Consider the following 27,540-nt stretch of genomic DNA (forward strand, 5'->3'; position numbering starts at 1 on the left):
TCCAGTACATTCAATACCACATATTTACTATCCATATAATTCCACAGCACACCATGCCGCATAATTCCACTACACAAATATAATCCACACCACACAGTTCCATGCCAAACAATTACACAATTTACTAATCCAATCCAACACACACAATTCTATTACACACACCACACATATATTCCATAACACATAGATCTTATTTTGTTGTTGCCTCAGATAAAGTGCAGGATACTATAGCGGTACATTGCCTTTCAGGGACAGTGAACCCATATTTCCTGATACACCGCCCAGGGAAAATGGTCAAATGATAAACAGCTACTCCACTTCAGTGTTGTAGGATTAGAAGTAGTGTTCCCAGAACTGTACGTGTTCGTAACACACTTGCAGGGCAAAAAAATGGGTGGTTCCGCACAAGCAACATGAAAATCATATACTACATTTGGAAACTGAGACACACTCTCCAGATGTTTGTCTGATTACAAAAGAAGTGTGGCAGTGGCTCTCAAATACCACTTCCATTGTCTGACCGAACACTTTCTAGAGACGTCAACTCTGCTGATTTTTCTCATCAGGCAATCGGGAGCTACAAATGTGAACAGAATCCCAAAAACATCCAAAGGTGGAACATTTTAAACCTTAACTTTTTTCACCATAATTCAAAACAAAAAATACCAACTCTTCACATCCACGCTTCCGCACTACCCATTCCAAGGGAATGATTTGTGACAAACTTGTCAGGTATATTTGCATACGCTTTTCCCATAGTTCTCTCATTCCGTTAGTAGTATGAAAAATGTGATATGCTACCATGGCCTTGATCTTAGCTAGACCTACATGTGCGAGACAGGTGTGGTTCTCCCAGTTGCTCTATTCCTCAATTCTAGTTTATTATGCAGGTGGAGACAACTCTGACATTCCGCAGGCATATTTGATACGTAAAAAATGGGCCACCGTGGCTTTCCCTGGCAAATATTTACAAGGCAGCATTGTGAGCATTTGCTTATAGATTAATACAAATATATATTGCTGTGTTGAGTCATACAAAAAGAAAGGCCTAAATATTTAGAACAATTGACATCCGTATCAGCATTAGGGATTTGGGGCACTGCTTTTATGGAAAGCATGGGATCTACAACCACACAAGTTGCAAATAAGAAATTTTACCAGTTACTGTTTGCGGCTTGTTTTATTTTAAATTCACTTATTCCACCCACCTCTACTGTTGATCAAAAGCTTTACATACAGAAGTTAACACGCTCAAGCTGACACACCTACTTTAATGGGGTAAAAATAATACAGTAATATACGGTGCAGACTGGGCTAAGGTTTTGTACGTTTCTGCTATGTGGTCATTAGTCATTCAGGAAACTAAAATTAATATTTTGAAGCAAAAATGTGTAATGTTTCCAGAATCACAACTAGATGGCACGTCAGTGCAAAGCATACAATCTGCAGTTCAAGCAGCAAAGAGTTGGTCACAGGTAAGTAACATTTTTCAATATGAATAATTGCCGTAAGATGGGGAAGGAGACATATAATTTATTTATGGATATACAGATTTTATTCAACATATCTGTTTTTGTATTTCAGAATTTTGATTCGGACATAAGTAGCGTGGGCATTGATGGTTGCTGGCAAACCGATAGCCAAAGAATTCTAAGTGAAGTGATGGTTGAACATTTCTTTCGGCAAGGAATGCTAGATGTTGCAGAGGAGCTTTGTCAGGTAACTAGAATTGACTGGTTGTAATCTTTTTAGCAATACCTTCATTGCATATGAGGAACATGTGGTAGTCAAGGTACTATGGCCCTGTTGAACCTGGGCCTTTTTAGATGTAGAGTGAGCGCTCCTTGTTATGGCAAAGAGCTACGTTAATACCTGCTGCTGATGTTTCTTCTTGCAGTAGTTGTCTAGAACTCTGTTAATAATTGCTGCTGGCAGATTGGATGATTTTTATTAAGAGCTATAGTCACAATGCCCGTTTTCAATTTATTGGTTGTAATATTATTTAGGATATCTTTATTTGAGACTCTGTCCTTCCTTTTGTCTCTTACACTTCTCATGTTAAGTATGTAGCTTTCTTTGGGGTTCTTCCCAAACATCACCCAAAACTGCTTCTATGTGTGGGACAGAAGAACATTGCTCTTTTATTATTTGTGTTTGATTTGAAGTAAACCAAGTATTTGCAGAGCCTTGATGTAACCATAATTCTGTAATTGCATGTCCGGAAACGCATTCATTTACAATGTACTTCAAGTATTTGTTTGTTCTGTGTCAACTGGCCTAAACAAGAACAAACTTGACATATCAACTTATGAAAAGAGGTGGATGCTGCCTTTATTTAAGGATTCCTTCAGCATCTACCTCTCCAGAAGTGCCAAACCGAGACTAGCCATATGTTGAGGCATTTTGGCAGCTATTCAGTAATGTGTTGAAGACTGTGGATTTAACTGATTTAATTACAGTCTAGCTGGACACCAAAGTCAGGTGGCTGTAGACCAAAATGTATGGTTTCCTCTTCATGTGATCTTATGGGCACAGACACTGAAATGTTTTCTAATTAGTAATCTAGAGAAACACTAGTAAAGAGCACTACTCAAAACTGACTGTTTAACACCTCTCTGTTGTCAAAGGTTTACTCTTATAATTTTTTTATGGTGACCTACTATTGCAAGGGACATTTTTAGGACTCGCGCCTGCGTTGCAGTGCGCACCGAGATCCATTTTGTATGGGGTTCTGAAAGCTGCTCACACGCTCGTGCGTCTGAGGAGCTTTCTGCGGCTGCCATTGGCTTTCGCATGCTTGTTTAAAAAAAAAAAAGCCAGCATGCAATTGGGCAAAGACGGGCGCATGTATCGCATTTGGTCCGCCCATTCCCGTCGGTGGCCAGCACGCGCAGCAGCGCGCGTTCGCTGCCGCGCTCCCTAGCCCCCGCTCCTCTGTGGCGCGCGCGCGCATGATTTGCAGAGCGAAAACTCAGGAAAACTCACTTTGGTGGGTGAATTTTCTAGCATAAATGTTGGTGCTGAAAAATTCCTTGGCATAATCTTTGGTGTAAGATATTTGTTCCATGGCTGAAGTTTTATGACTGGTGAGTGCTTGTTAAACGAGTGGACCTGTGCAGTACTCGCTTGTGACTACGCGGTGCTGGGCTCGGCTGCTAGGCTGCTAGCCCCTCGCCTACTGACTCGGGTGTGCCCCTCGGGCAGCAGCCACGCTCTGTGTTTGTCGGCTACTCTCAGACCAGACATCAGCAGCTCCTGCAGCTAATGCTCGGGTGCACAAGGCGTAAGGGAGGCTGGGCAGAGTGGAGCCGGGGCGCCCGTGACAGGCTGATCCAGATAAACATACCAATAATTTGGAAGCCTGCCTTTTATGTCACATGTCCTTCCCTGACACCTATGCACTGGTATGTGCACATACACGTGTCCTAGTTAGCTACCTTTACTTGTTTGCACACGTTGGTGAATTGGACAGAAACCGCCTTATTTGCAAACGTGCCCTCTCGTGCTCATACGATAGTACTCCCCTACACCCTCTTTCCTTCTTTTTCACACTTGCTCCAAATTTCCGCACATCTCTCACATTATCCATGTCAAGTTACCTGCACATGCTTTGCGTGCACAAATTTCTGTCATTCAAACACATGGCCACGTATGCACAGGGGCGTAGCTTTGTCAGTATGAGGAGGGGAGTGGGGGGTGCGCTTCAGATTTCCTATCAATCACTCTGTGTAAAATATACATAAAGCAGGGGAGGGGGGTCTTAAGAAGCAGTATAAAGTTAGAGGAGTGCAGATTGTGAGGCGGTATTACAATATTTTGTAAAATAACCATTTTGTCACTTCTTTAAAAGGGTTTGAGTTTTAATCTGCATGTAAAAATCCCAAGTGAAATACGGCAAACACATCGCCCTACCCGATTTAAAGCACTTGTATCTCACTATTTACTACAGAATACATTTATTAGCTTGGTGTAAAGCCCCCCGCTACACCCCTGAATGTTTTTCACCTGTGCACGGCATAGTTAGCTGGCATGTTCTTAATTTTCTCAATTGACTCTTCTTTTCACGCATGACCCTTGCGTCCTTAAGTGTCTCTCGTTTGCACTCACGTCCTCACTGTAGCTCTCAACTCTTCTGTTTTGTAACTTGTGATGGTTTAGGGGTATCGGACCAGCCAGGAGAGTGGACAATTCTTGCTATTTATGAAATCAAGTGAAACCCTCCAAAGGAGCCTCGTTTGGGCTACACCATACCCTCGTTTAGGTACACATCTCGCATCTACCGTATGTCTCTTATTTTAGACATGGTACTTCGTTCGCACAAACGTCCTTCATTTGTAAACATGCATTTTACTTGCGCGCGGACTTATCGTTTGCAAACATTCCTCCAGTTGGACGCGCGTCCCCCTCATTTGTAGCGTCTCGCTATTGCACACTTGCCTCCCATTTGCACACGTGCCTCCTTTCTGCACTCTGACCTCATTTGCTATATATAATCATGATTCCATCCAATGGTAATCATTTTCTAAAATTCAGGGTGGGTTCGTCATTGGTGCTCCGTATTCCTTGTCACACCACTTTCCCACAAGTCTCTAATTTGTATCACTCATTTGCATATGTGCACCAAGGTGCACGCATGCCCAATACGGATACGACTGAGCCTCGTGGTGTAGGCGGATGTGCAGCGTAACAGTGCACGAAGTACTGAAATAGAAGAAAACACATTTTAAAAACCCGTCTTCTGACCCTAAGTCTTCAGGGTCTCTCACAGACAGGACTGACATTTTCCAGCACAATGGATTCTGGGAATATAACAATTATTAAGCTACAGATGCAGTGCTAATATCTGCAGATTTTATAGGAGAGCATGTGTCTCTTTAAGATGCAGTTCCAGTTGCCTGTGTTGTATATTACTAGTTACTATATTGCCTGCATGTGTGATCACGTGCTTCCGTGCACCTCTATGTATTTGTGTCTGTCTCACGGGGTGCGTGTGTTACTCAGTGTGTGCATGCATGTGTGCCCGTTTGTAGTGCGGTTTCTATGTCTGTATGCGGGGGTCAACAGCGGTAAAAGACATTGTCATTAACAACAACATTACTTGATTAAGACTCAACAACGGGGAAAAAACCAATCTTTTCAATGCCAATAGCTGAAAACAGTGTCATTGCGAGACCTATTGCATTGTAAATGCTTGTTTGTTTAGGTCTAGATATAAGAAGTGCTTCTGGAAACTTTTTTTGTTTTGTTTATGCCAGTGCCATCTGCTCCTCCTACAACATTTTGCTCCCTTACGAGTGTTTCATTTCCAGGGATTGTGGATTCATTTTAATTATCATTTCAAAAGTTCTCAGTTAAATTTGCTTTAGTGCCCAAAGCATAGGTCTGAGAAACAATCGGGAAGAAAATATGCTCATGTAAAGTTATATTTGCAAAGCGAGCTGTAAACGTTGTATTAAATGCACTAGACATTGATTTTAATTCCGAGTTTTGGCATTTGTTAATCACTGACACTTGTAAATTTCACCTGACCTGTATAGATTGACATTCGCTAGACCGTCTTAAACAGTCTGCTGCTCAGATTGCTGCTCATAACTCTCCTGAGGCGGAAACCGGGAGGCATTGTGTCAGATTGTGCTTTGAAAAATTTTACCTTTCACTTGCTTGCTGATCCTTTGTGTCCTCTCCCCACCCCCCCCACCCCCCCCACCCCGGTCACCTAGCGCTCACGGATTTTATCGTGGCGCTCTCTTCATTTTAAACTACACATTACTGTGTCTCGGGCAAATTTGTATTTTGCACACTGCTCCGCTGATGCAAATCTAATCCCCCAGATTCACGCACCCTGGGCGGTTCTCGGCCGATCTGAGGGCTGAGTCTCCCGGGCTGCGCAAATCGGCAGCGGCCATATTGAGTTGGGCACTCTTGGCTCTGCACTCTAGCCGCCAGTATTTAAACAGCCCTTGGAAAGCAGGCGTGAGATTGCTGCTCATAACTCTCCTGAGGCGGAAGCCGGGAGGCGTTGTTTCAGATTGTGCTTTTAAAAATGTTTCCTTTCACTTGCTTGCTGATCCTTTGTGTCCGCTTCCCCCCCCCCCCCCCCCGGTCACCTAGCGCTCACGGATTTTATCGTGGCTCTCTCTTCATTTTAAACTACACATTACTGTGTCTCAGGCAAATTTGTATTTTGCACACTGCTCCGCTGATGCAAATCTAATCCCCCAGATTCACGCACCCTGGGCGGTTCTCGGCCGATCTGAGGGCTGAGTCTCCCGGGCTGCGCAAATCGGCAGCGGCCATTTCGAGCTGGGCACTCTTGGCTCGGCGCTCTAGTCGCCAGTATTTAAACCATCAGATATGGCTCCGCGCAGCGGACGTGATCAGTGGTCGCGCCGCATTCGCACCGGAGTCGAGCCAGAGTCCAGCCCGTCTGCGCCCGTCAGCGACAAGGAAGCGCCAGGGGCCAGGTATGTTGCTCCCCTGCACCCTGTGCCTCAGGGGAACCCCTATACTCCTTCTCTGCTCTGCGAGCATTGAAACCCTCTAAGCTGCCCTGCCATTACTCCTTTGCCCCTGATTCGTTTGAAAATGCCCTAGTTTGCGGATGTAATGACATAGCTACCCAACATGAAGCCTCGGATACGGCTAACTGCCGCCTTCCCCCCAGTATGCCACTTCCTTCGCCTACCGCTGTCCATACGGTTTTCCTCATTAATTCCCGCTCGCTGGTTAAAAATAACATCTCCTTTAGGGAATTCATCTCACAGAGAAAACCCTCCTGGGCTTTTATCACTGAAACATGGGCCACGGACTCGTCTGAACCGGACTTGTTAAATGCTATTCCTGAAGGGTACTCTCTGGCCAGAATGGACAGAGTGGGTCGAGTGGGAGGAGGTCTGGGGATATTGTACCACAGCTCTATAAAATGTCCGACTGTCCATCTGTCCTCTCCGCTTGAACGCCTTCAGGCGATGCATTTCATCCTGAATCCCTCCCCCACGATCTCCTTCACCGGAATATTGATCTACAGACCCCCTGGCCTCAGGTTCGCTTTTAGCCAAGAACATCTTAAGATTATTGAGCCCTATATTGATAGACCTAGCTTAACTATTCTAGGGGACCTTAATTTCCATTTGGAAAACCATAATTCCCCTGACACGGCCCATCTGTTGGACTCCCTAGCCTCCTGTGGCTTGCCGCAGCTAGTGACTAGTCCCACCCATCTAGCTGGGCACACCCTGGATGGGGTATTTAGCAACGACCCCCGCCTCCAGACCGGCACCCCCCTTCCCCTGTCGTGGTCGGACCATTTTGCTGTTCCCCTGGAATTTTCTTTCTCTCCCCCCACCGGCCCTCAGCCTGATCACCCCAAGTGGGTATTGAGGAGGAATTTTGTTGAGATTAACAACGACTCCCTGACTCCTTTTTTATCCACACTTAAAGCCCGACCTGCTGGGGATGCTCACACTGCGGCTCTTGACCTCTCTAACACTCTGGCGGAGGCTGTCGTCTCGCTGGCGCCAGCCCTGCAACACTATTCTGCCAGGAAACGGCCTTCGGCCATTTGGTTCTCTGAATCCCTCAGGATTCTCAGACAAGGATGTAGGAGGCAGGAAAGGCTTTGGAGGGCACATTTGGACCCCATAGAGAAGGATAAACATAAAATCCTTCTCAAAGGTTATAAAGCTGCGGTGCTGACAGAAAAACAGGCGCACTACTCCAAATTAACGTCCTCGCTCAAGTCACCTAGGGATTTGTTCAAGATAGTTGATAACCTTTCCCTCATTCAGGCACCTGACCCTATAACAGTCTCCCAGGTTCTGTGTGATCAGATCTCCACATTCTTCCATACGAAGATCCTGGATATTTACACAGACCTGGAAGCCCTCAATTCCAGTTCCCCTTTTTCCACCCCCCTACCCTAATTTCGGACACACAAGCGTCTGTCCCCTCCCATTCCCTCTTCCAATTTCCCCCTATCACTCTTGAACATCTCAGTACGTCGCTGGACAAACTAAAATCCGGGTCACCACTTGACCCCTGCCCCTTAAAGGTTCTTAAAGATTGCAGACAGACTATTCTCCCCCCTTTGATGGAGGTTATGAACCTGGCCATTTCAGAGGGGGTTTATCCCCTTTCCTGGAAATCGGCCGTTGTCAAGCCCCTACTGAAAAAACCTACTCTGGATCCTGGGATATTAAAGAACTTTCGTCCCATTTCCCTTCTTCCTGCACCTGCTAAACTCCTGGAGGCACACCTTAACCTTCATCTGAGTGCCTTCCTTGACAGTACCAACTCCCTGGATCCCTCACATCACGGCTTTCGTAGGACTCACAGCACAGAGTCGGCGCTCACAGTGGTTGTCGATAGCATCCGGTCTAAGGTCGACACCGGCCAGACCACCTTACTGGTGCTATTAGACCTCACGGCGGCCTTCGACACACTGTCCCCTACCATTCTGGCCAGCCGACTCAGTGAGCTGGGAATCAAGGGTCCCACACTTAGCCTCTTAACATCCTTCCTCGACCAACGGAAGCAAAGGGTTAAGCTAGGCGAGTATATGTCACCCATCAAGCCTGTGAAGTGTGGGGTCCCTCAGGGCTTTTTAACGTCTATGTTGCCCCACTCGCCAGGCTCATAAGATCTTTTGGGCTAGAAGTTCTTTCCTATGCCGACGGCACGCAGATTATGGTCTCCATATCTCAATCTGTGAGCATAACTGCTCATAATTTTAAAAACTGTATGGAGGCGGTCGCTGGATGGATGGTTAAGAACTTCCTTAAGTTGAATGGGGAGAAAACGGAGGTCCTCAATTTTGGGGGCAAAAGTGAGATCTGGTCTATGGACTGGTGGCCTTCTGTCCTTGGCGCATGCCCCTTGCCGTCCCTTTTTGCCCGCAATCTTGGGGTCATTCTGGACACTTCTCTCTCGCTTGACAAACAAGTCAGCAGGACTGTGACCACCTGTTGCAATGCTCTGAGGATTCTAAGGAAAATCATTCATTATCTTTCCCCTGATGCACGCAAACAGGTCGTAATTGCGCTTATTGCATCCAGGCTTGACTATTGCAATGCTCTGTATTTGGGCATTAGCAATGGTCTGGGCCAGCGCCTTCAGACTGTGCAGAATGCGGCTGCCCGGTTTGTTGTGGATGCCCCTAAACGCTCCTCGGGCACGGCTATCAGAAAAAACCTGCACTGGCTCCCCATGCAGGCGAGGATTAATTTTAAGGCTCTCCGCCTTACACATCGTGCCCTTAACGAGACTGGGCCTGAAGCTATTTGTGCTCTTGTGGCCCACTATACCCCCGGTAGAGCACTTCGCTCTTCCAGTAAAAACCTGCTGGCTGTTCCCCGAATATCCAAGGTCAGATGGGGTGGAAGGACCTTTCGCTTCCTTGCGCCCAGACTCTGGAACACGCTCCCCAACGACCTCAAGGGGATCCCCTCCCATACCCTGTTCCGTAAAGCACTCAAGGCTTGGTTATTTCAAGAAGCTTATTTGTAACTCTTCCCTTGGTGACTCCTGAGCATTCCGTTTACCATCTTTCAGCGCCTTGACGCCTACGGGTTTAGTTGCGCTTTATAAATCGAAAAAAAAAAGAAAAAAAATATTACAATATTTCTTTATGGATAGAGTTCTCAGCAGTTCTGCTAGTAGCTGTGCAGTGCTTCATTAGCAATTAATTTTGCATTGCAATGGATTACTATTTATTTTAAGATCATAAGCAGGTCACACAGTGTTTTTGCAGTAGCTAATGTTCATTGAGGTATCTGCATGGAGGCCATTTCAGAAGTAAAAGCTTTATTGAAACAGTTGGGTTCACCAATAATACTGACAATAATGTTTCCATCGATGACTCTTTGATAATTACCCAGGAAGCTCCAAAGGTGAAAACTACCGCCCCCAGCGCCTCACTAGAACCATGGGTTTCCTCACAGAGAGCAGTCCGAATTCTGCTCCTAGCAGTATTCTTCCTAATGGCTTGTCAAGATGGTTGGACTCCAAACTGATAATTTCCTCTTGGAATGTGGCTGGGCTCAAATCAACACGGTTATCTAAATCAGCAGTGGACTATCTGAGCAAAAGTGACATCATCTGCTTACAAGAGTCTTGGTCGTTATCCCCAACAGCTCTCTATGGCTATTATGAATTTTTCCAACCGGCATCTCAGCCTAACTCTTTTGGCCGACCCTCTGGGGGATTTTCCTTCTTCATTAAACATTCTTGTAAAATCACAGCTACACCTCTCTACCAGAATTTCTCTGCTGGGCAAATTTTACTAACCTCAGGACTTTCGACCCAATCAAGGGCCTTCCCCCTTCTTTTAATGAATTGTTATCATAACATATCCAAAACATCGAAGTCATCCGCAACAGCTCTTCTGATTAAACATTTGGAAGAGCTCTTACTTGAGTTTGCCTCTGCTGAAGTTTTGTTACTAGACGACTTTAACATCAGGGACTTGGGATTCAATGATCTCCTTGCCACCAAAACTAAAGAGCAAGAAGCCATGAATACTTTATTATCCAACTACAATTCATGCTCCGCTTAGCAAATTACATTGGCACAAGATCCCAGAGCCCATCTATCTGCAACATTTAAGAATATTTCGCCCATCGATTAGATTTTCTTATCAAATGTAAATGTAAATTGATACTTGTATAGCGCACTACTCACCCGCAAGGGTCTCAGGGCGCTTGTACGAATACCGCTGTGGAACCCATCCTGGCTTTCCCTGTGAGGTGTCCACTCCTGGGCACCCCCAAGGTGGAGGCCAGGCATCCTTAGCGTTGTGGGGGCCGTTGTGGAGATTAAGCAAGCTTTTGCCCAGAGTTGCAGAGTGGGACTCCATGATTGGAATAGGCACCGAGGCGAGAATTATCAGGTCCGTGGAATTTTTTAGCCCAAGACCCGCCGAGGCGGGGAATTGAACCCTGGTCCCGGGCTAGACCTCTGCATCAGGGTCTGCCCCTCTAACCATTGAAACATCTCTGGCAAATACAACTAGTTCAATTGGAGATCCCCACTCGTACGGAGAGTGATCGTAATCACTTGACTGCAATAATAGATCTAAAAGTTCCTATTGCTGCCAAAGTCACTGAAGGGGGTCACTCAATGCAGATCAAACTCCATACTCTAAGTAGAAGAATTAAATGGGATTCTCTAGGTGCCGATGAGGTGGGCCTCTGGTTCACGGAAATAATTCTAAACTTTACTCGGCACTTTTCCACTGAGTATCATCAAAGGTGGGATACTGCAATCACCAAACTAAGAGACCTCCTAACGGGACCCGAAATTCACGACCGATACCCTAGGCGCCCCTTGCGGTGGTCCCTCAACTTGGCTGTAGTCAACCAAAGAAGAGCCCTAAGGAGGGCTGTGCGCTAGCATACACTCAATGCTACAGAGCTCACTGACAAAAACATGACCTCATTACATAAAGCCTACAAAAAATCAACATGGGAAGCTAAGAAACAAAAAACAGATGGAGTGGCTAAAAATACATGGCCTGTTAAAAGAAAAAAACACTCATTTCTGGAATCATGTGTTCGAGGCATGTGGGCTGCTAAATTCATATCTATAGCATAGATCGCCGCCTAGTGTTGGGTCCGGATGATTGCACGTTGTTGTCCTGGAAGAGTCTTCGAAGTATCACAAGATAGGTGGCTCCTCCCCTGGACTACAGTGCGCATGGGCATCGACTCCATCCCCAGATTGTTTTTTTCCGCCATTGGGTTCGGATGTGATTTCGACATCTCCTGTTCGGAATCGATATACAAAACTTTTTCAAGGCCAGAAGGCCTTCTTTTACTCCGCCGGTATTGTTCGGTCTCGTGTATACTCCAACTCGTCGAGTCGGATATCTGAGGAGTCGGGTGACTCTTCGGTCATCGAGGCCCTGTCGACGCAGCAAGACTTTCGACGGCATGGAACGGAGTCCGTTCAAGAACTGTCCCGTGTGTGGTTCGAAGTACCCACACATCGACGTGCACCCTGTGTGCAACAAATGCCTGTCGCCGGACCACGACGAGGCCAGCTGTATGGCCTGTTCGAGATTTAGATCGAAGAAGACGATCAGGCTTCGGCGCGTGGCGTGCCTCGAGGCCCAGCGGTCGGCCCCGGCACCGGACGACATCTTCGAAAACCCTGAAGCAGACGAGCTAGAGCATCACCTGCAGATTTCACCCACATCGGCGGAGGTCGAGCACGACTACGAAGCAGACGTCGAAGACCAAAACCTAGAGGAAAACGTCGATGAGGTAGGGGACGACGAAGAAGCATATGGGGCCATGGAAGATAGCTCGGAGGAAGAGCTATGCCCCGTTCGTACTCTTACATTGGCTCAGGTCACGGGATCGCCACACTGCCTTACCCACGACCTTACACCTCGATCCACGGCCCCGCCTTCCGGCCCGGCTACGGACACCTCAGCGGAGCCGCCATTAACGAAATCGAAACCGAAACTAACAACATCGGTGTCGACGACAACGAAGATGGCCGACCCGCCATCGAAACCGAAGACGTCTGCTCCACCATCGACGCCGTCGTCTTCGGAGGCCTCAAAGTCTAAAAAGGCTGTCGACCAGGCAAGGGTGCCGAAAGTGGTCAAGGAAACCAGCTCGAAGAAGGTCGTGGAGCCGGTATCCAGCAAGGTGGTCGAATCGAAGTCAAAGAAGACTGTCGAGCCTACGGCGGGCAAGGCTACCGATCCAAAAGCCAAGAGGGCCGTCGAGACGAAGTCGGCAAAGGGCACCGAGCCGAAGTCTGGAGTCCCGACGCAAAAGGCAAAGGCTGTCGACCCGAAGCAAACGGCGTCGACGCCTGCGACCGTGGAGGCTGATCGTGGCGCTTCAGTCGGCGACGCGCCTGCGCCCCAAGCGGCAAAACAGAAGTCATCAACGCTCGGATCTTCCCCTGGAGGTGGATCGAGGTCGTCGGTCGGGTCGACGAAACCATCCGCTTCCTTTACGAAGCAGGTCTCGGACTCCCTCAAGCGAATACGGGACAAGGCGTCGGCGTCGGAGCCGAAGACACCTTCGGCACCTAAGCCGTTGGCCCCACCGAAGAAGACTTCGATGCCGATCCTTTACACTGTGCCACCTAAGGTGGCGCCGAAGGCCTTTTCGCCACGGATGGTGACCAAGGACTCTGCAGTGTCGACGCAAGCTCACCCGAGTGGGGGTTTAAGTCATCGACAACCTGTGCTAGAGGAGCAGTCGGCGCATGTCATCGACGCCGACACTGGCAAACTCACGCTCTACAAGAGGAAGATCACATCCCAGCCCCTGGAATCGTTTGTCATTCCTCTAAAGCGGAAGAGACCAGCACCAGAGGCACCAGTACTGGTTGAGCACCTTCTTCCACACCCTAGGAGGAGTGCAACGCCTTCACCCACTTGCTCAGATGGGGAAGGGGGTGAGCAGAATGAGGAGTATAGTTTTCCTGCTAACACAGACCCTGATGAGCAACAGGACTCGTGGATGGACACTGGTGATCAAGGAGACCAGCAGGTTGTCCAGGACCCCCAGGTTTATAGCGCGAAAACGTCTCCCACTGAAGACTCTGCGGCATTTAATGCCTTGATTGAAAGGGCAGCTATGAACCATAAGGTGGAGATGCATGCTGACCCTGTGGAAGTTGACTTTCTGTTTGACACTTTCTCTGCTGCAGAAAAAACTGTGAAGACTCTTCCTATGCTAAAAGGGGTCCTGAAGCATGCCACGGACATTTTCAAGGAACCCACTAGAGCAAGGGTGGTCAACCCCAGAATAGAGAAGAAATACAGAGCCGCACCTGGAGACCCAACTTACATACGGAGCCAGTTGCCTTTAGACTCTTTGGTGGTCTCTAATGCCCGCAAGAGGGCGAATTCTCAAACCACGGGTGAAGCTCCTCCTCCGGACAAAGAGTCAAAAGTGCTGGAGGCATCTGGGAAGAGGGTGGCAGCACAGGCAGCCAACATATGGCGCATCTCAAACACGCAAGCTCTGTTGGCTAGATACGATAGGGCACATTATGACACCCTAGAACAACTGTTGCAACACCTTCCAGACCAGTTTAAGGAGGGAGCGGAGATGCTTATACAGGAGGGCAAGCTCCTCTCCAACGCTGCAATAAAATGTGCGCTCGACGTTGCGGACACAGCAGCGAGAGCAATCAACACTAGCGTGATGTTGAGGCGTCAAGCATGGCTCCGCATCTCAGGGTTCAAGCCAGAGATCCAGACTACTATCCTGAACCAGCCCGTTAATCCAGACAGGTTATTTGGCCCAGAGGTTGACACCACCCTCGAAAAAATCAAAAAAGATACTGAGACGGCAAAATCCATGGGCGCTCTCCAGTCTCAGCAATTCAGAGGGAACACTTTTCGTCGCTCAGGCAATCGAGGTGTTACCAGAGGTCACTTGGCACAGCAGACGCCATTCAATAAAGGTGGGGCTCAATCCTCGTACCCCAAGCAGGGTAGAGGAGGTTACCGTGGAAACAGCGCCAAGGGCAGAGGCAGAGGCAACAACAACTCCCGTTCCTCTGCCACCAACAAACAGTGACTCCCTGTCACTGCCCCCCGACCATCCAACACCTGTCGGGGGGAGACTCCAGCAGTTCCTGCCAGTCTGGAAGTCCATCACCACAGACAGGTGGGTAAGGAAACTTATCCAGTATGGATATTGTTTGGAGCTAACGTCCACTCCACCCAACATACCACCAAAGCACCGTCCTATGTCAGCAGAGCATTTGCACTTATTGCAGCAGGAGGTACTCGTCATGCTGCAAAAAGGTGCAATAGAGCTCGTGCTAGTGGAGGAAGAAGGCACAGGGGTGTATTCCCTGTACTTCTTAATCCCAAAGAAGGACGGCTCACTCAGACCCATTCTGGACCTCAGGCCTCTGAACAAGTACATTCTTTCAGAACACTTCCACATGCTGACGCTGCAGCAGGTTCTTCCATTACTAAACCAGGGAGACTTCCTAGCAACCTTGGACCTCAAGGATGCTTACTTTCACATACCACTCCATCCTTCCCACAGAAAGTACCTCAGGTTCACCATACAAAACAGGCATTACCAATTCAAGGTCCTACCCTTCGGAGTGACCACTGCCCCCAGAGTGTTCACGAAATGTCTGGCGACAGTGGCGGCGCACCTCAGGAGACAAAACATACATGTCTATCCTTACCTAGACGACTGGCTTGTTCAGGCCAAGTCTGCACTACAGTGCGCCGCAGACATGTCCCACACCATTCACCTCCTTCACAGTCTGGGATTTTCTCTAAACTATCCAAAGTCGCACCTTCAGCCAGCCCATGTGCGGCAGTATTTGTTCGCGACAATAAATACTCTGGCTGCCACAGCTCAGCCAAACCCAGCGAGGATTGACAACATCCAGTCGCTCATCCAGAGGTTCAGACCGCAACACTCACTCCCAGCGAGAGTGTTCATGCAGTTGATAGGCATGATGGCCTCCTGCATCTTCATAGTCCCGCACGCACGGTTGCATATGCGTCCGCTCCAAGAATGCTTGGCGCATCAGTGGACTCAGGCTCAAGAACAGGTGAAAGACCTAGTGTTGGTGACCGGTCGGGCCTACAACTCTCTGCATTGGTGGAATCCACACAACCTTTGCAAGGGCCGACCGTTCCAAGAGCCTTTGCCACAGATTATCCTGACGACGGACGAATCTCTCCAAGGATGGGGAGCTCATGTGCTCCACTACACGGTGCGGGGTCTATGGACGACGCAGCAAAAGAGGATGCACATCAACTATCTAGAACTGATGGCAATCTTCATGGCACTCAAATCCTTCAAAGTACATCTGTGCAACAACGTCGTGTTGATCCGGACGGACAACATGATAGCCATGTACTACATCCAAAAGCAGGGAGGTACACACTCTCCACAGTTGTCTCATCTGGCTCAGAGCATGTGGAAGTGGGCCATTCAGAGGAACGTCTTCCTCATGGCGGAACATCTCCCGGGCAAGGACAATCAGATGGCGGACCTGATCAGCAGGTACAGCCACCAAATGCACGAGTGGGAGATACATCCATCAGTACTCCACCCGTACTTCCAGCAATGGGGTCATCCAGAGATAGACCTGTTTGCCACAAAGGAAAACGCAAAATGCCAAAGCTTTGCCGCCAGGTTCCCTGACCCACAGTCGCAGGGCAATGCGATATGGATGAACTGGTCAGGCAGATTTGCGTACGCTTTTCCCCCAGCACCTCTCATTCCGCTGGTGGCAAGAAAGCTAAAGCAACACTCGATGATGCTCATCCTGGTTGCTCCAACGTGGGCACGCCAGCCATGGTACACCACGTTTCTAGAACTCTCCGTGGTACCGCATCAACGGCTGCGCCTCACACCCAGGCTCTTGACGCAGAACCATGGCGACATTCAGCATCCAGATCCGCAACAGCTCAATCTGGCGATCTGGCTCCTGAGGTCTTAGAGTTTGGCTACCTTAATTTGTCTCCTGAATGCATGGACATCATCCGGGAGGCAAGAAAGCCCACTACCAGAGCTTGCTATGCGGCAAAATGGAAGCGGTTTGTCATTTACTGTACAGAACACAATATCAACCCGCTAGATGCATCCATCCCTAACATCATCTGCTATTTGTTACATCTCTACAAATGCAATCTAGCATATGCTTCCATTCGGATACACTTATCCGCCATAGCGGCTTATCTTCAGAACAGGCAGCATCTCTCTGTTTTCAGGGTGCCTGCCATTAAAGCCTTCCTGGAAGGACTGAAACGGGTCATTCCTCCCAGGACCCCACCAGCTCCGGTATGGAATCTCAATGTGGTCCTCACCAGGTTGATGGGCCCACCTTTTGAGCCTCTACATTCATGTGAGATTCAGTTCTTGACATGGAAAGTGGCTTTTCTCATTGCCATCACGTCTCTAAGACGTGTTAGTGAGCTACAGGCGCTCACAATACAAGAGCCATTTATACAAATTCACTCAAACAGGGTGGTGCTCCGCACTAACCCCAAGTTCCTTCCTAAGGTGGTGTCGCAGTTTCATGTCAATCAAACAATTGAACTGCCCGCATTCTTTCCAAACCCAGAAACAGTAGCAGAAAGAATGCTCCATACGCTGGACGTCAAAAGGGCGTTAATGTACTATATTGACAGAACACAACCATTTAGAAAGACACAGCAACTCTTTGTTGCCTTCTCAGCCCAGCACAAAGGCAACCCCATTTCCAAAGCAGGAATAGCCAGGTGGATCGTTAAGTGCATTCAGATTTGCTATCTGAAAGCTAAGCGCACTTTAACGGTCCCCCCCAGGGCACACTCCACACGCAAATTGGGAGCCTCCATGGCATTCCTAGGTAACATTCCTTTGGAAGACATTTGTAGAGCAGCCACATGGTCTACACCACATACGTTTACCAAACATTACTGTGTAGATGTGCATTCCAAGCAGCAGGCAGCTGTAGGACAGGCTGTTCTTAAGACACTTTTTCAGACTTCTGCAGCTGGCACGGACGGCCGCCGTTAATGGAGGGACTGCTATGTATTCTATGCTATAGATATGAATTTAGAAGCCCACATGCCTCGAACTGAATATGCTACTTACCAGTATGCATCTGTTCTTGGCATGTAGGGCTGCTAACTTTCATATCGCCCGCCCTCCTCCCCGGCGCCCGTAGCGGCTGCAGACTTTTCTTACATTCAATCATTAGCATGGACATCACTTACACTATTTCACTCCATCTCTGCCGCAATGGCTAAAAACAATCTGGGGATGGAGTCGATGCCCATGCGCACTGTAGTCCAGGGGAGGAGCCACCTATCTCGTGATACTTCGAAGACTCTTCCAGGACAACAATGTGCAATCATCCGGACCCAACACTAGGCGGCGATCTATGCTATAGATATGAATGTTAGCAGCCCTACATGCCAAGAACAGATGCATACTGGTAAGTAGCATATTCAAAATAAACTTCGCTCCTCCAATAAGAGCATGGGGAACGCAGTCACTGAAGAAGCCTGGTCACGATACGTCCCCCCAACAATACTGCTGTGAAAGCCCAGACGCCACCCAGCAATACTGCTGTGAAAGTCCAGACCTCACGGAGGACGAAAACAGCGAGTCTTACGATAACTTGTCAACTGATATCTTTGGGTTGACCACTTCGGCCCTGGCCTGTAGGCTTCTGAAATCCATGAAAAATGACGGTGCCCCAGGGCCTAATGGCCTTCTATCGTCTGTATTTAAATGCACGCCGGATGAATGGGCCAAGCTGTTATTCCTCCTGTAAAACTATGCGTTCACTACATTCCAGTTCCCAGACTCATGGAAAGGTTTGATTGTATGCCCAATTTTGAAAAAAGGAGATCCCTCCCTCCCAGCTAATTACAGACTCAAGATCTTGAGGCTAAGGTCTATGCCCGGTGTCTTCTTAAGGAATTAGAAGAATGGGTTGCGGAAAACAATGTACTACCATACTTTCAAACTAGGTTCCGAGCTTCTGCCTCCACTATTGACAACATCACAGCCCTTGCTATCTTGAGTCATCAAACAGTTCAAAGAAGTCAGCTTCCCCTCTTTTGCTGCTTTATATACTATAGTGCCGCCTTCGACAAAGTGTATCGTAACACTCTTTGGGGGAAATTAGACAAGTGGGGGATCCCAAGGGAGTCTGCTCGGAGCCCTCATTTCCTTGCATAAGAACACATGGGTGCGTGTTAGAACAGGCCCCACGTCTGTCTTTGCAAAAATCTCCACATCAGACGGTCTAAAGCAAGGATGCGTCTTCGCACCCCTCTTGTTCAACCTTTACACTGCCGATCTCGAGAGATACCTGGAGCATAGCAGTCTGCTTCCGCCACAATTGGGTCATGCAAAATCGAATCTGCACATTTTACAATATGCTGACCACATCGTCATAATGGACCGGGCCAAATCTGGCCTTCAACGAGCCCTGTGTAAGCTTGATGTATACAACAAAGCTAACGCCCTTAAAATCAATCAGGACAAGAAAAAAAAGAAAACTCGAACATGGAACATTGGGTCCACAAAGATTAAATCTACATCAAAGTACAACTATTTGGGGGTATGGTTTGTTGAGTCTTCCAGACCAACAGTCCACTTAGCTGTCCTGAAAAAGAGAGCCGGGCCATAGCATACAGCCTGACCCGACTCAATCAGTCCCTCAGCAGATTCTATACTGAAGGTGATTAAAGCCACCCTGCTTCCTGCGCTAAGCTGTGGGCATCAGGCCTTTCCTGATGCATGTACGGCCAGTCTTGACCACGCCCAGTTTACTCCTTAGAAAAAAATCTTTCGACTTCTGAAATATATACATAGGGCAAGACGACGACTGGAATTGGGCCTTACAAGACATCTCTCTCCTGTGAGGCAGACACCCTGAAGTATTACATAGGGGTATTAAAAGCCGCAGATAACACTCTTAAAGCCTTTGCTAGTGCTAAGAACCCATGGAACTGACAAATTGTAAAGGCCATAAGATGCCTACAAAGTGAGCAATCGTCACTAACAGCAGACTCTGTTCCCCACACAGTCTGGAAAAGGGTTATAAACAAGCAGGCAAGACAAATCTTATTCCAGATGGACCTCTTGGCCTTAAAATAGTATACTATACTGTTCTGCGCCCTTTGAACAATTCGTACCTCCCAGGGCTTCCACAGCCATATCTCTGACAGTTTAAGCGCATCAGCCTGCAGAAACATTAGGTTTATTCGCCTTCTAGGTCTGCGATCCACTGCTTTTAACCGTTTGGGCCCCACGTGGTGAGGAGGGGGCTTGTAGTTTGTGCAATTACAGGTCCGAATCATGGCTACATTTTTTGTCCTACCTTGGATGCCCCTAGAAGAGACCTCCTAAAGACATTATATCTAAAAAGGGACATTAATACATGCGTGGAGGCATCTGCTCTCTGTTTTACAAGAACTGATAGTCAAATGCTTGCAAGGTCTGAAAAATATGTGAGAACTTTGGAAATCTATTTTCTCCTCCCATTGCCTCTCCTCACTTGGTCTCCGTTTCTCGAAAACTTATCACAGACTATTTTGCACCATGTCTCAGTGTTTCCCCACTTTGTCTGAATGTTATTTTATCTTCGATTCTGATGTTTTTACCTGGGATTATGGCCATTGTATAAGATTGCCTAGTCTGATTAATGTGTGATGGTCTGCTCCACCCTGCTTTTGATGATGTAAAGATGTATCAGAGGCATTTCCACTGCAATGGTTTTTATTAACTGCGCAAAATTAACAACATCTTAAAATACGTCTAGAGACTGTTGTGTGATGTGCAATCACTGCTCCAGGTATCTACTTTGTGCACAGCTATTTTGTTTAATCTTTTTTGTCTAACTGAGCCTTGGTTATGTGCCATTTTTGGCAGGTAGGAAGTTGTCTTTAACATTTCTAGTTGTGCTCTACAGCCTTCCTTTAAAGTGCCTTACCACTATTGCTAAGCAGTGCTTCATATGCCTATGTTTAAACAGTGTGTGATCTGTAATGTCTGACTCCCAGGTAATATATTAATTTCTTTCCATTGGGTCCATGATGCATTTGGCCACGGTTTGCTGAAAGGCCTTGTGATATCGTCATAAACCCATAGTGCCTCACATTGTTTCTGCCATTTTCTGATTCAGATGTGCGGCTGTAAAACAGATTGCCAATTGTCTAATTTTCCAAAGAAATAGAAGGATTCACCTTGAAAGTTCATTTGGCTTTCTTAAAAACCCCGAGCCTTCAGGTTTAACGTGTAAAAAGTTGTTGAAGCCTGAAAACTAGTAAAAATGGGCTACAGTAACAGCACTTAACTCAAATAAGAAAAATAGACCTCGACGTTTGCTCAGGTGAATGGATAAGGCAAACACATGACACATCATGGGACACAGATTGCAAGCCTGACTGACTAGAACAGACAATCGCTACAATGCGGAAAGGTTCTTGATAATCTACTTCGATACCTAAATTGGTTAAAAAAATAAAAATAATGCCTGGTGTGGTTAACCCTACTTCAACTGGTGGTTCAAATTCTGAGAAAGAAGGTGTGTTGGAAAAGATGGCATCTTTGCAGCAGCACAGTTGAATGAGCTAACATTGGATCTTTTGACGAGTATAAAATATTTGCAGCACCTGTAAGCTCAGAGTAAATTCATACCAACCCTTAGATCCTCAGTTATGTTGCTGACACTGCCAGCAGTGAGAGCTACATGCTAACTATTACGTAGCTTATGTGATTGTAAATTTCAGGCTTTTGGTCGAAGGGGCAAAGATACATCACTAACATTAGGTAGTCCAAAGGGCAGTCATTAAAGTATGGCAATTGCACTGGGATGAAAAGGCACAAGGTGTCAACTGCAAAAAAGAACTGTAAAGTAGTGTGGCACACACAAAACTGGGACCGAAGTTTGTGAGCAACCATTCCAAAAGTAGGGAACACCAGAAAGAAGAAAAAGAGTATGTCCAGAGATTCTGGGACAAAAATCAGTAACCAAAAGCAAAGATTCTGCAGACAAAAAGTTTCTAGACCGTTTGCCACACATGGTAGTGATGGTTCCAGGTCCTTATTTACAGAGAACCAGAAAGTGAGATGGACCTGGAAGAGAACGCAAGGCCATAATTTTAATAAGGCTGCACTTTTGCATCAACGTCCCGCTCCAGCATGTTGTCCAGGAGGAGCACTTGTCCCTCTCTCCTTAGAGATGGTTCGGACGAGGAGGCAAGGCACCACACAACCAACATCCGATATGCAAAAGCAGCACCTTAGAGAGGATGCACTTGGAGATCTGCGATCCGGACACAAAATAGTCCGGTGTGGTTGGGGAAATTGCTGGGGATACAGCGCAACCGATTAGCTTTCAGGATTAGGAATTTATAAGGCTACACCCAATTGCAAGAAAAATATGATCTATATCCCACACAACACTAGAAGTACCTGCAATGCCAGCATGCTTTAAGTAACCTTGAAAGAGACTGGACGACTATCTCCAATACATTCCCACTAGTAAATAGGATACTTTTATTGGACAAAAGGGTCGGTATCCCGAATCTATGAAATACTCAACCAACATGCTTAGACACCCAACATGGGCGGCGGGACAATTTGGAAAGGGACCTTGGAAACATTGATGATGACTGGAATGGTGCTTTGTGAATCCCATAGAGGTATCAATCGAGGCCAATTTCAGGTGGATTCAGATGAAAATCTTACACAAGGCATACTACTATGGGACACATTTATACAGGAGAGGCGGGCATTAACTGCAGTCTGCATTCGCTACAAACCAGCATGGGAGTAATTTTTGCATACTGTATGGAGCATGAAGGACATATAGAAATTTTGGACTGAGGCAGAAGAGGAACTAACAGGTGGCCTTGGAGTGGAAGAATAAATGCGCCACATTTTGCCATATTTGGGGTACTCAAAGACTTCTTCCTATTAAGACATAAACTGACATTTTGCACACCAGGGCTCATAGTAGCAAAGCAAGGCAGACTGGAGAATTCAAACAAGACTCACCATAGGCTGTTGGCAAGGTGGTTAAGATGACCTATGAAGGAGGGTGCTGTCCCTAGAATTGTTTTTTTTTGTAATGCGACTTCTTAGAAAACAAATTGGTGCCTGTGTTATTGAATTTGCCTTGTAACATACAGTTTTATACTCTTCTTTTGACCAAATGAATCTTTTTAAAAAGGAAGAGCTAATTAAACTGGGAAGTGGGTGCCTGGCAACAAAGATGCTAAATTTGAAGAGGCCTGGCACAGCCAAAGCATAGAACACAAGGAACGCAACAATACAATATTCTGGGTGCCAACCACCCCATTGCTGATTGAGCCACCACCCAAGCATTCCCTGGCAACATCTGTCCAATCTGCAACTCTAATCCTTTCAAGTGTGCACTAAAGGCAAAGGCTCAGCCCCGCAGAGCAAGTTGCAGGGCATTTGTTCTTCCCAACCATATCTGATACTGAGATGATTCACTGATCTATGGGAAGAAATGACGTTGGTCTATTGGATTCTGTACATGGCTTGACAAATACATTATGTACAATTTCTATGTAAACTAGACTACCACAAACCAAAGCAGACAAAACTTCAAACCATAATCGCGTGCCTCTCCTGTTTGAAAAGAGCTATAGATGAGAAGCTTAGATAGCGGACTTGGGGCACACGGAGTAGAGTTTTTGATTCTCAAAAAGGATCCCGTTGAAAGACTTACTACCACTCATCAGTTTGTATAAAGAAGACAAAGTTCAAAAGGCAACCCTGCTTGACATTCTTCTTTTTCTAATGAACTATCCACTTTAAGCAAGCATAATTTCCCATCCCCAATGTACAAAAATCATCGCAAGCGCCTGCGATTTGTATTCGGTTGCAAACCATTGCAATGCATTATTCTGACATTTAGAATAAAACCAGCACAAAGGTGTTCACCAAATGCTTGTCAGGAGTGGCAGCACATTTATAGCACTAGGCAGTGCATGTGTATGAATACCCAGATATTTGGCTAGTTAGGGAGGTGGGGGGGTATATCCAACAATGCAAACTGGGTGTAGGAAAGTGGGTTTCTGTTGCTGTACCCCCTCCCCCGCCGCCCTCACATACACACACACACTTTTTTGCCTGGCTTTTGATGCAATTTTGACTGAAGAGTACTAGGTCACTGCTAATCAGGTTCCCAGTGCAAGTGTTCTTTCCCTAAAACTGTACCACGATTGCTACAACTTGAGACCCTCCTGCAAGTCTCTAGTAAATGGTACCCCTGGTACCTAGGGCATTGGGACTAAAGAGGGTCCCGTAGGGCTCCCTCACCAAGGCCGTACAAACTGCCACTGCAGCCTGCATGCCTTTCTATGCTGACAAAGTCGACATGGCACACTGTCTGTATGTCATGTGCGCTGCTTAAAGTATAGGCAAGTCATCCGTCTAGCTGGCCGTACAAGCCCTAAGGGTGGGTGTGTTACATCTCGGGTGTGGGCATATCTGCATGAGCAGATATGCCCGTACAGTATTTTAGTCTATTCTTTATATTGTAAGTGCCAGGGAAGCCATAGAGAGTACATGGGCTGAAAACTCTACAACTCGAGTTCCCCTGAACCATGATGACTTCACTGTAACCCAGGAGTGTTTGGTTTCAAACAATAACAAAAGTTACTCACCTGTAACGTGTGGTTCTCCAGAATTGGTGTCTTTCATAGATTCACATGCTTGAATATTCCCAGTCGTCTAAGTGGGAGTCCCGCAGTACATAACATAGCAATATAGCAATAACCTAACCATAGTATAGGTAAGAAAAAAACATAGAGTAGCATTGAAACATAGAGCTTAATGGATAGAACGACTAGTCACTTAACATATCCAGGTCATTGTAAGTAGTCCAAACTCCAGCCAATCAGGAGCCAGCATCCTCTAGAATGTTCTCCTCAGAGGCTCAGGCCCTCAGATTTTCGTAGCACAAGGGTGACAGAGTCAATAGGAGAGGAGAGCCTCTGAGGGGAGGAGGGTGGGTCGCATGTGAATCTATGAAAGACAATACTGGAGAACCACAGTTTGCATGTAAGTAACTTTTGTTCTTCTCTAATATTGGGGTGTCTTATATAGTATCACATGCTTGAATAAGAGTAGTTAGCAGTGATACCAAAATTATGCAAGTCAAAAAATATATAATCGTAAAACTGAGTACGATAAACACAAATATAGCATAGAAAAAAACAGTATGTAGAATGATTGGATACCAACAGACACACGGGCGCTCTCCAGTAGTATTTTCAGGGTAAGTATTCATTGATTGTCTAAATGGGTGCTTCAAGGAGAGGGGTGTGGATCCAACACCTACTACGTTCCACCAAGGTAGAAACAATATCAAATCAAATCCCTCCGAGCACTCTAAATTATATCAATTCAAGTCCTGACACAATCCAATCAGATGGCAAATGTCACTATTTAAATCCGTAGAACACAGATCCAAGTCTTCAAATTCAAGGTTCATCTGTCTTTATTTTCATTTTCTTCACACAGCATGGGTTCTCAATACATCAGCCAACACGTGTTTCGTCGTGTAGCTATCTAACACTCTGACTTCCTCAGGGCTATAAGTATTAGATCTGGCTCCCATATGTTCTCATCCTAGAACCGATCCGTCTTTCAATTCTGAGCAATCTGTTTTCTGCTACAACTTCAGGTCTGTTTCTCCATTTAACTTATTACTATATTCCATCACTTCTCATGCTCCTGAACATACGAATAATCACTTCGTGTACGCTCCTTCCAATTTATGTTTTCCTGTCGATATGTAATTTCAGGTACAAGTGGGTAATATCTTCGTCTTAGCTCCTTATAATGCTTAAATTCCTGTCAAAACGTAATCCCGGGTACTGGATTTCCGTTTCTTCTACCGCATAGCAAATCTGCTCCTATCTAGCAGTAGGTCCCTGCGATTATCCGCTGGCATTCTGCAAGACGAAGACGAAGATATTACCCACTTGTACCTGAGAGCCAACATCAGTGCAGTTTTTCAAGAAATGAATTTGAGATCGACCTTATGAATAGGCTCAAAAGGTCCAACTCATGACCTTTCATGAGTTGTGCCAATACAATGTTTAAATGCCAAGGAGGCGGCGGACGACGTATTGGAGGAAACATCCGAAATAGGCCCTTGAAGAACTGCCGAATTACTCTGGAGGAGTAAAGAGAGGTGGAGCCATCCTGCCGAAACTGAAATTGCTGCCAGAAAAACTTTAAGGGTAGAATGTAAAAGGTCTGATTTTGCTAGATGTAAAAAGAAAGGCAAAAGTTGGACTGGTGTATAATGCACAGGGTGTACGTTAGCCGTTTCACACCAAAGCCAAAACCACTTCCATTTGAGTTTGTAGGTTTTTACATTGGAGGCTGCCCTAGCCTTAGCAAGAACTTCCCTGCAGTCTGAAGGATTGTTCAAGGTGGCAAACTCATAGTGCTCAGGTTCCAGGCCGCTAAACGAAGAGATGCCGGATCGGGATGGTACACCTGTCCATGATCCATTGTAAGAAGATCCGGAAGTGGGCGGAGCAGAATCGGGTCGTACTGCGTTAGGAGGAGGAGTTCCGTAAACCATATCTGTCGAGGCCATCTGGGAGCTATTAGGAGAATGTGGCAAGGCTCCCTCCTTGTTTTCCGAAGCACCCTGGGGACCAGAGGAATCGGCAGAAAAGCGTAAGCATATATTTTTGACCAGTTAATCAAAAAGGCATTCCCGCACGACTCTGGTTGGGGAAGCCAACTTGCATAAAATGGGCATTTGCGGTTCAGATTGGTTGCGAACAGATTCAGATTCGGGGGACCCCAGAGTTGAAAAATGTGATCCAATTTGGGTTGATGTAATTCCCACTCGTGGTTGGATGATGTCGACCTGCTCAGAGAGTCCGTCAGGATGTTGGATGTTCCCGGAACATGTATTGCCGTCAGAGTGATCGGATGCTGGATGTGAGAAGTTAGTCTGGCATATGTTGTCCACTATTCTAGTGGGCACCTTGCACCAGTCTAACCAACCCTTATGATGGTGGTTGTAAAGTCAACCTTATAGATCAGCTATCCTAGTGGTAGCATGGACCAGCAGTCTTAGGCTAAAACTTCAGAGAGCATGTGAAGCCAGCTGTTTTACCATATATAATCCCTTGAATACCAAATGAAAGGACACCACACAAGGTATATAACAAATATATATGTATTTATTACTAACACAACCCCTCTGCACTCTTTATGAGGTCAGAGTTCGAGATACGTTACAAGTTACTCATTAAGAATACTATAAGTTGCACAAATACAATTCTGCCCTTGGGGCCTCACGAACCATATACTAAGTAAGTGGTATAAGGACCACTTCAGGAATAGTGAATAGGCCTAGGGCCTAGGGAATCGCTGGAGCTACACTCCAGAACCAAAGGTTAGGAAGTAGGAGACCCACGGGAGACGCGTGCAGTGTGGGAACACAGTCGCGAGTTACCATAGAGTTATAATGGGGAACGTAAAAGTTACAAAGTAGTTGATTAAGGACACTTCCGGGTGGACTACGGTAAAACCCTTTTAAACTAGGACACTTCGAGAGTCAACACCCACGGGAGCACCGGAGTACTCGAGTTACCTCACCCAGGGAAGCCGTGTGTATAAGTTTCTTTTCGTGTCGGGTTTCGTCGCTGTTACCTAGGGAGAGCTGCAAAGAAGTGCTGCAGGCGACCAGGAGAAAAGTGTCCGGGTGGATCGAAGATGAGAAGAACCTGAAAGCAGAAGGGACAGAGTCTGGGTCACTAGCCAGTGACCAGGAAGGAACCAGGCGATGTCGAGATGCAATCAGGTGAAGAAGTGAAGCTTGTCTCTGCAGCCACGTGGACCAGGAGGCGTCGACGACGACCAGGGGCTGGATTAGAGCTGTCCCACGAAGGATCTAGTTGACTTCGGTGTCGGTATCTGGATTGGACCCAACAAGCCTTGGCAAACGCAATCCACGCATGAAGGGAAGATTGGCTTCGGGTCAGACCAGCAAGGTCTGGGGAGCTTCTCCTTCGCAGGGAAG

General features: G+C 46.7%; 1 protein-coding gene across 2 annotated transcripts in view; it reads left to right on the top strand.

The window, feature by feature from the left end:
- Positions 1-27,540, top strand: part of RMND5A (required for meiotic nuclear division 5 homolog A) — a 272,396-nt gene that overhangs the window by 86,043 nt on the left and 158,813 nt on the right. For both annotated transcript variants that reach the window (XM_078678673.1, XM_078678674.1), the window contains one exon: positions 1,585-1,719. In XM_078678673.1, the coding sequence (XP_078534799.1) occupies positions 1,585-1,719 (135 nt within the window). The remainder of the gene's footprint in view (positions 1-1,584; positions 1,720-27,540) is intronic.

This window comes from Lissotriton helveticus, chromosome 2_2 (genome assembly GCF_964261635.1).
Source record: "Lissotriton helveticus chromosome 2_2, aLisHel1.1, whole genome shotgun sequence".
NCBI lineage: Eukaryota > Metazoa > Chordata > Amphibia > Caudata > Salamandridae > Lissotriton > Lissotriton helveticus.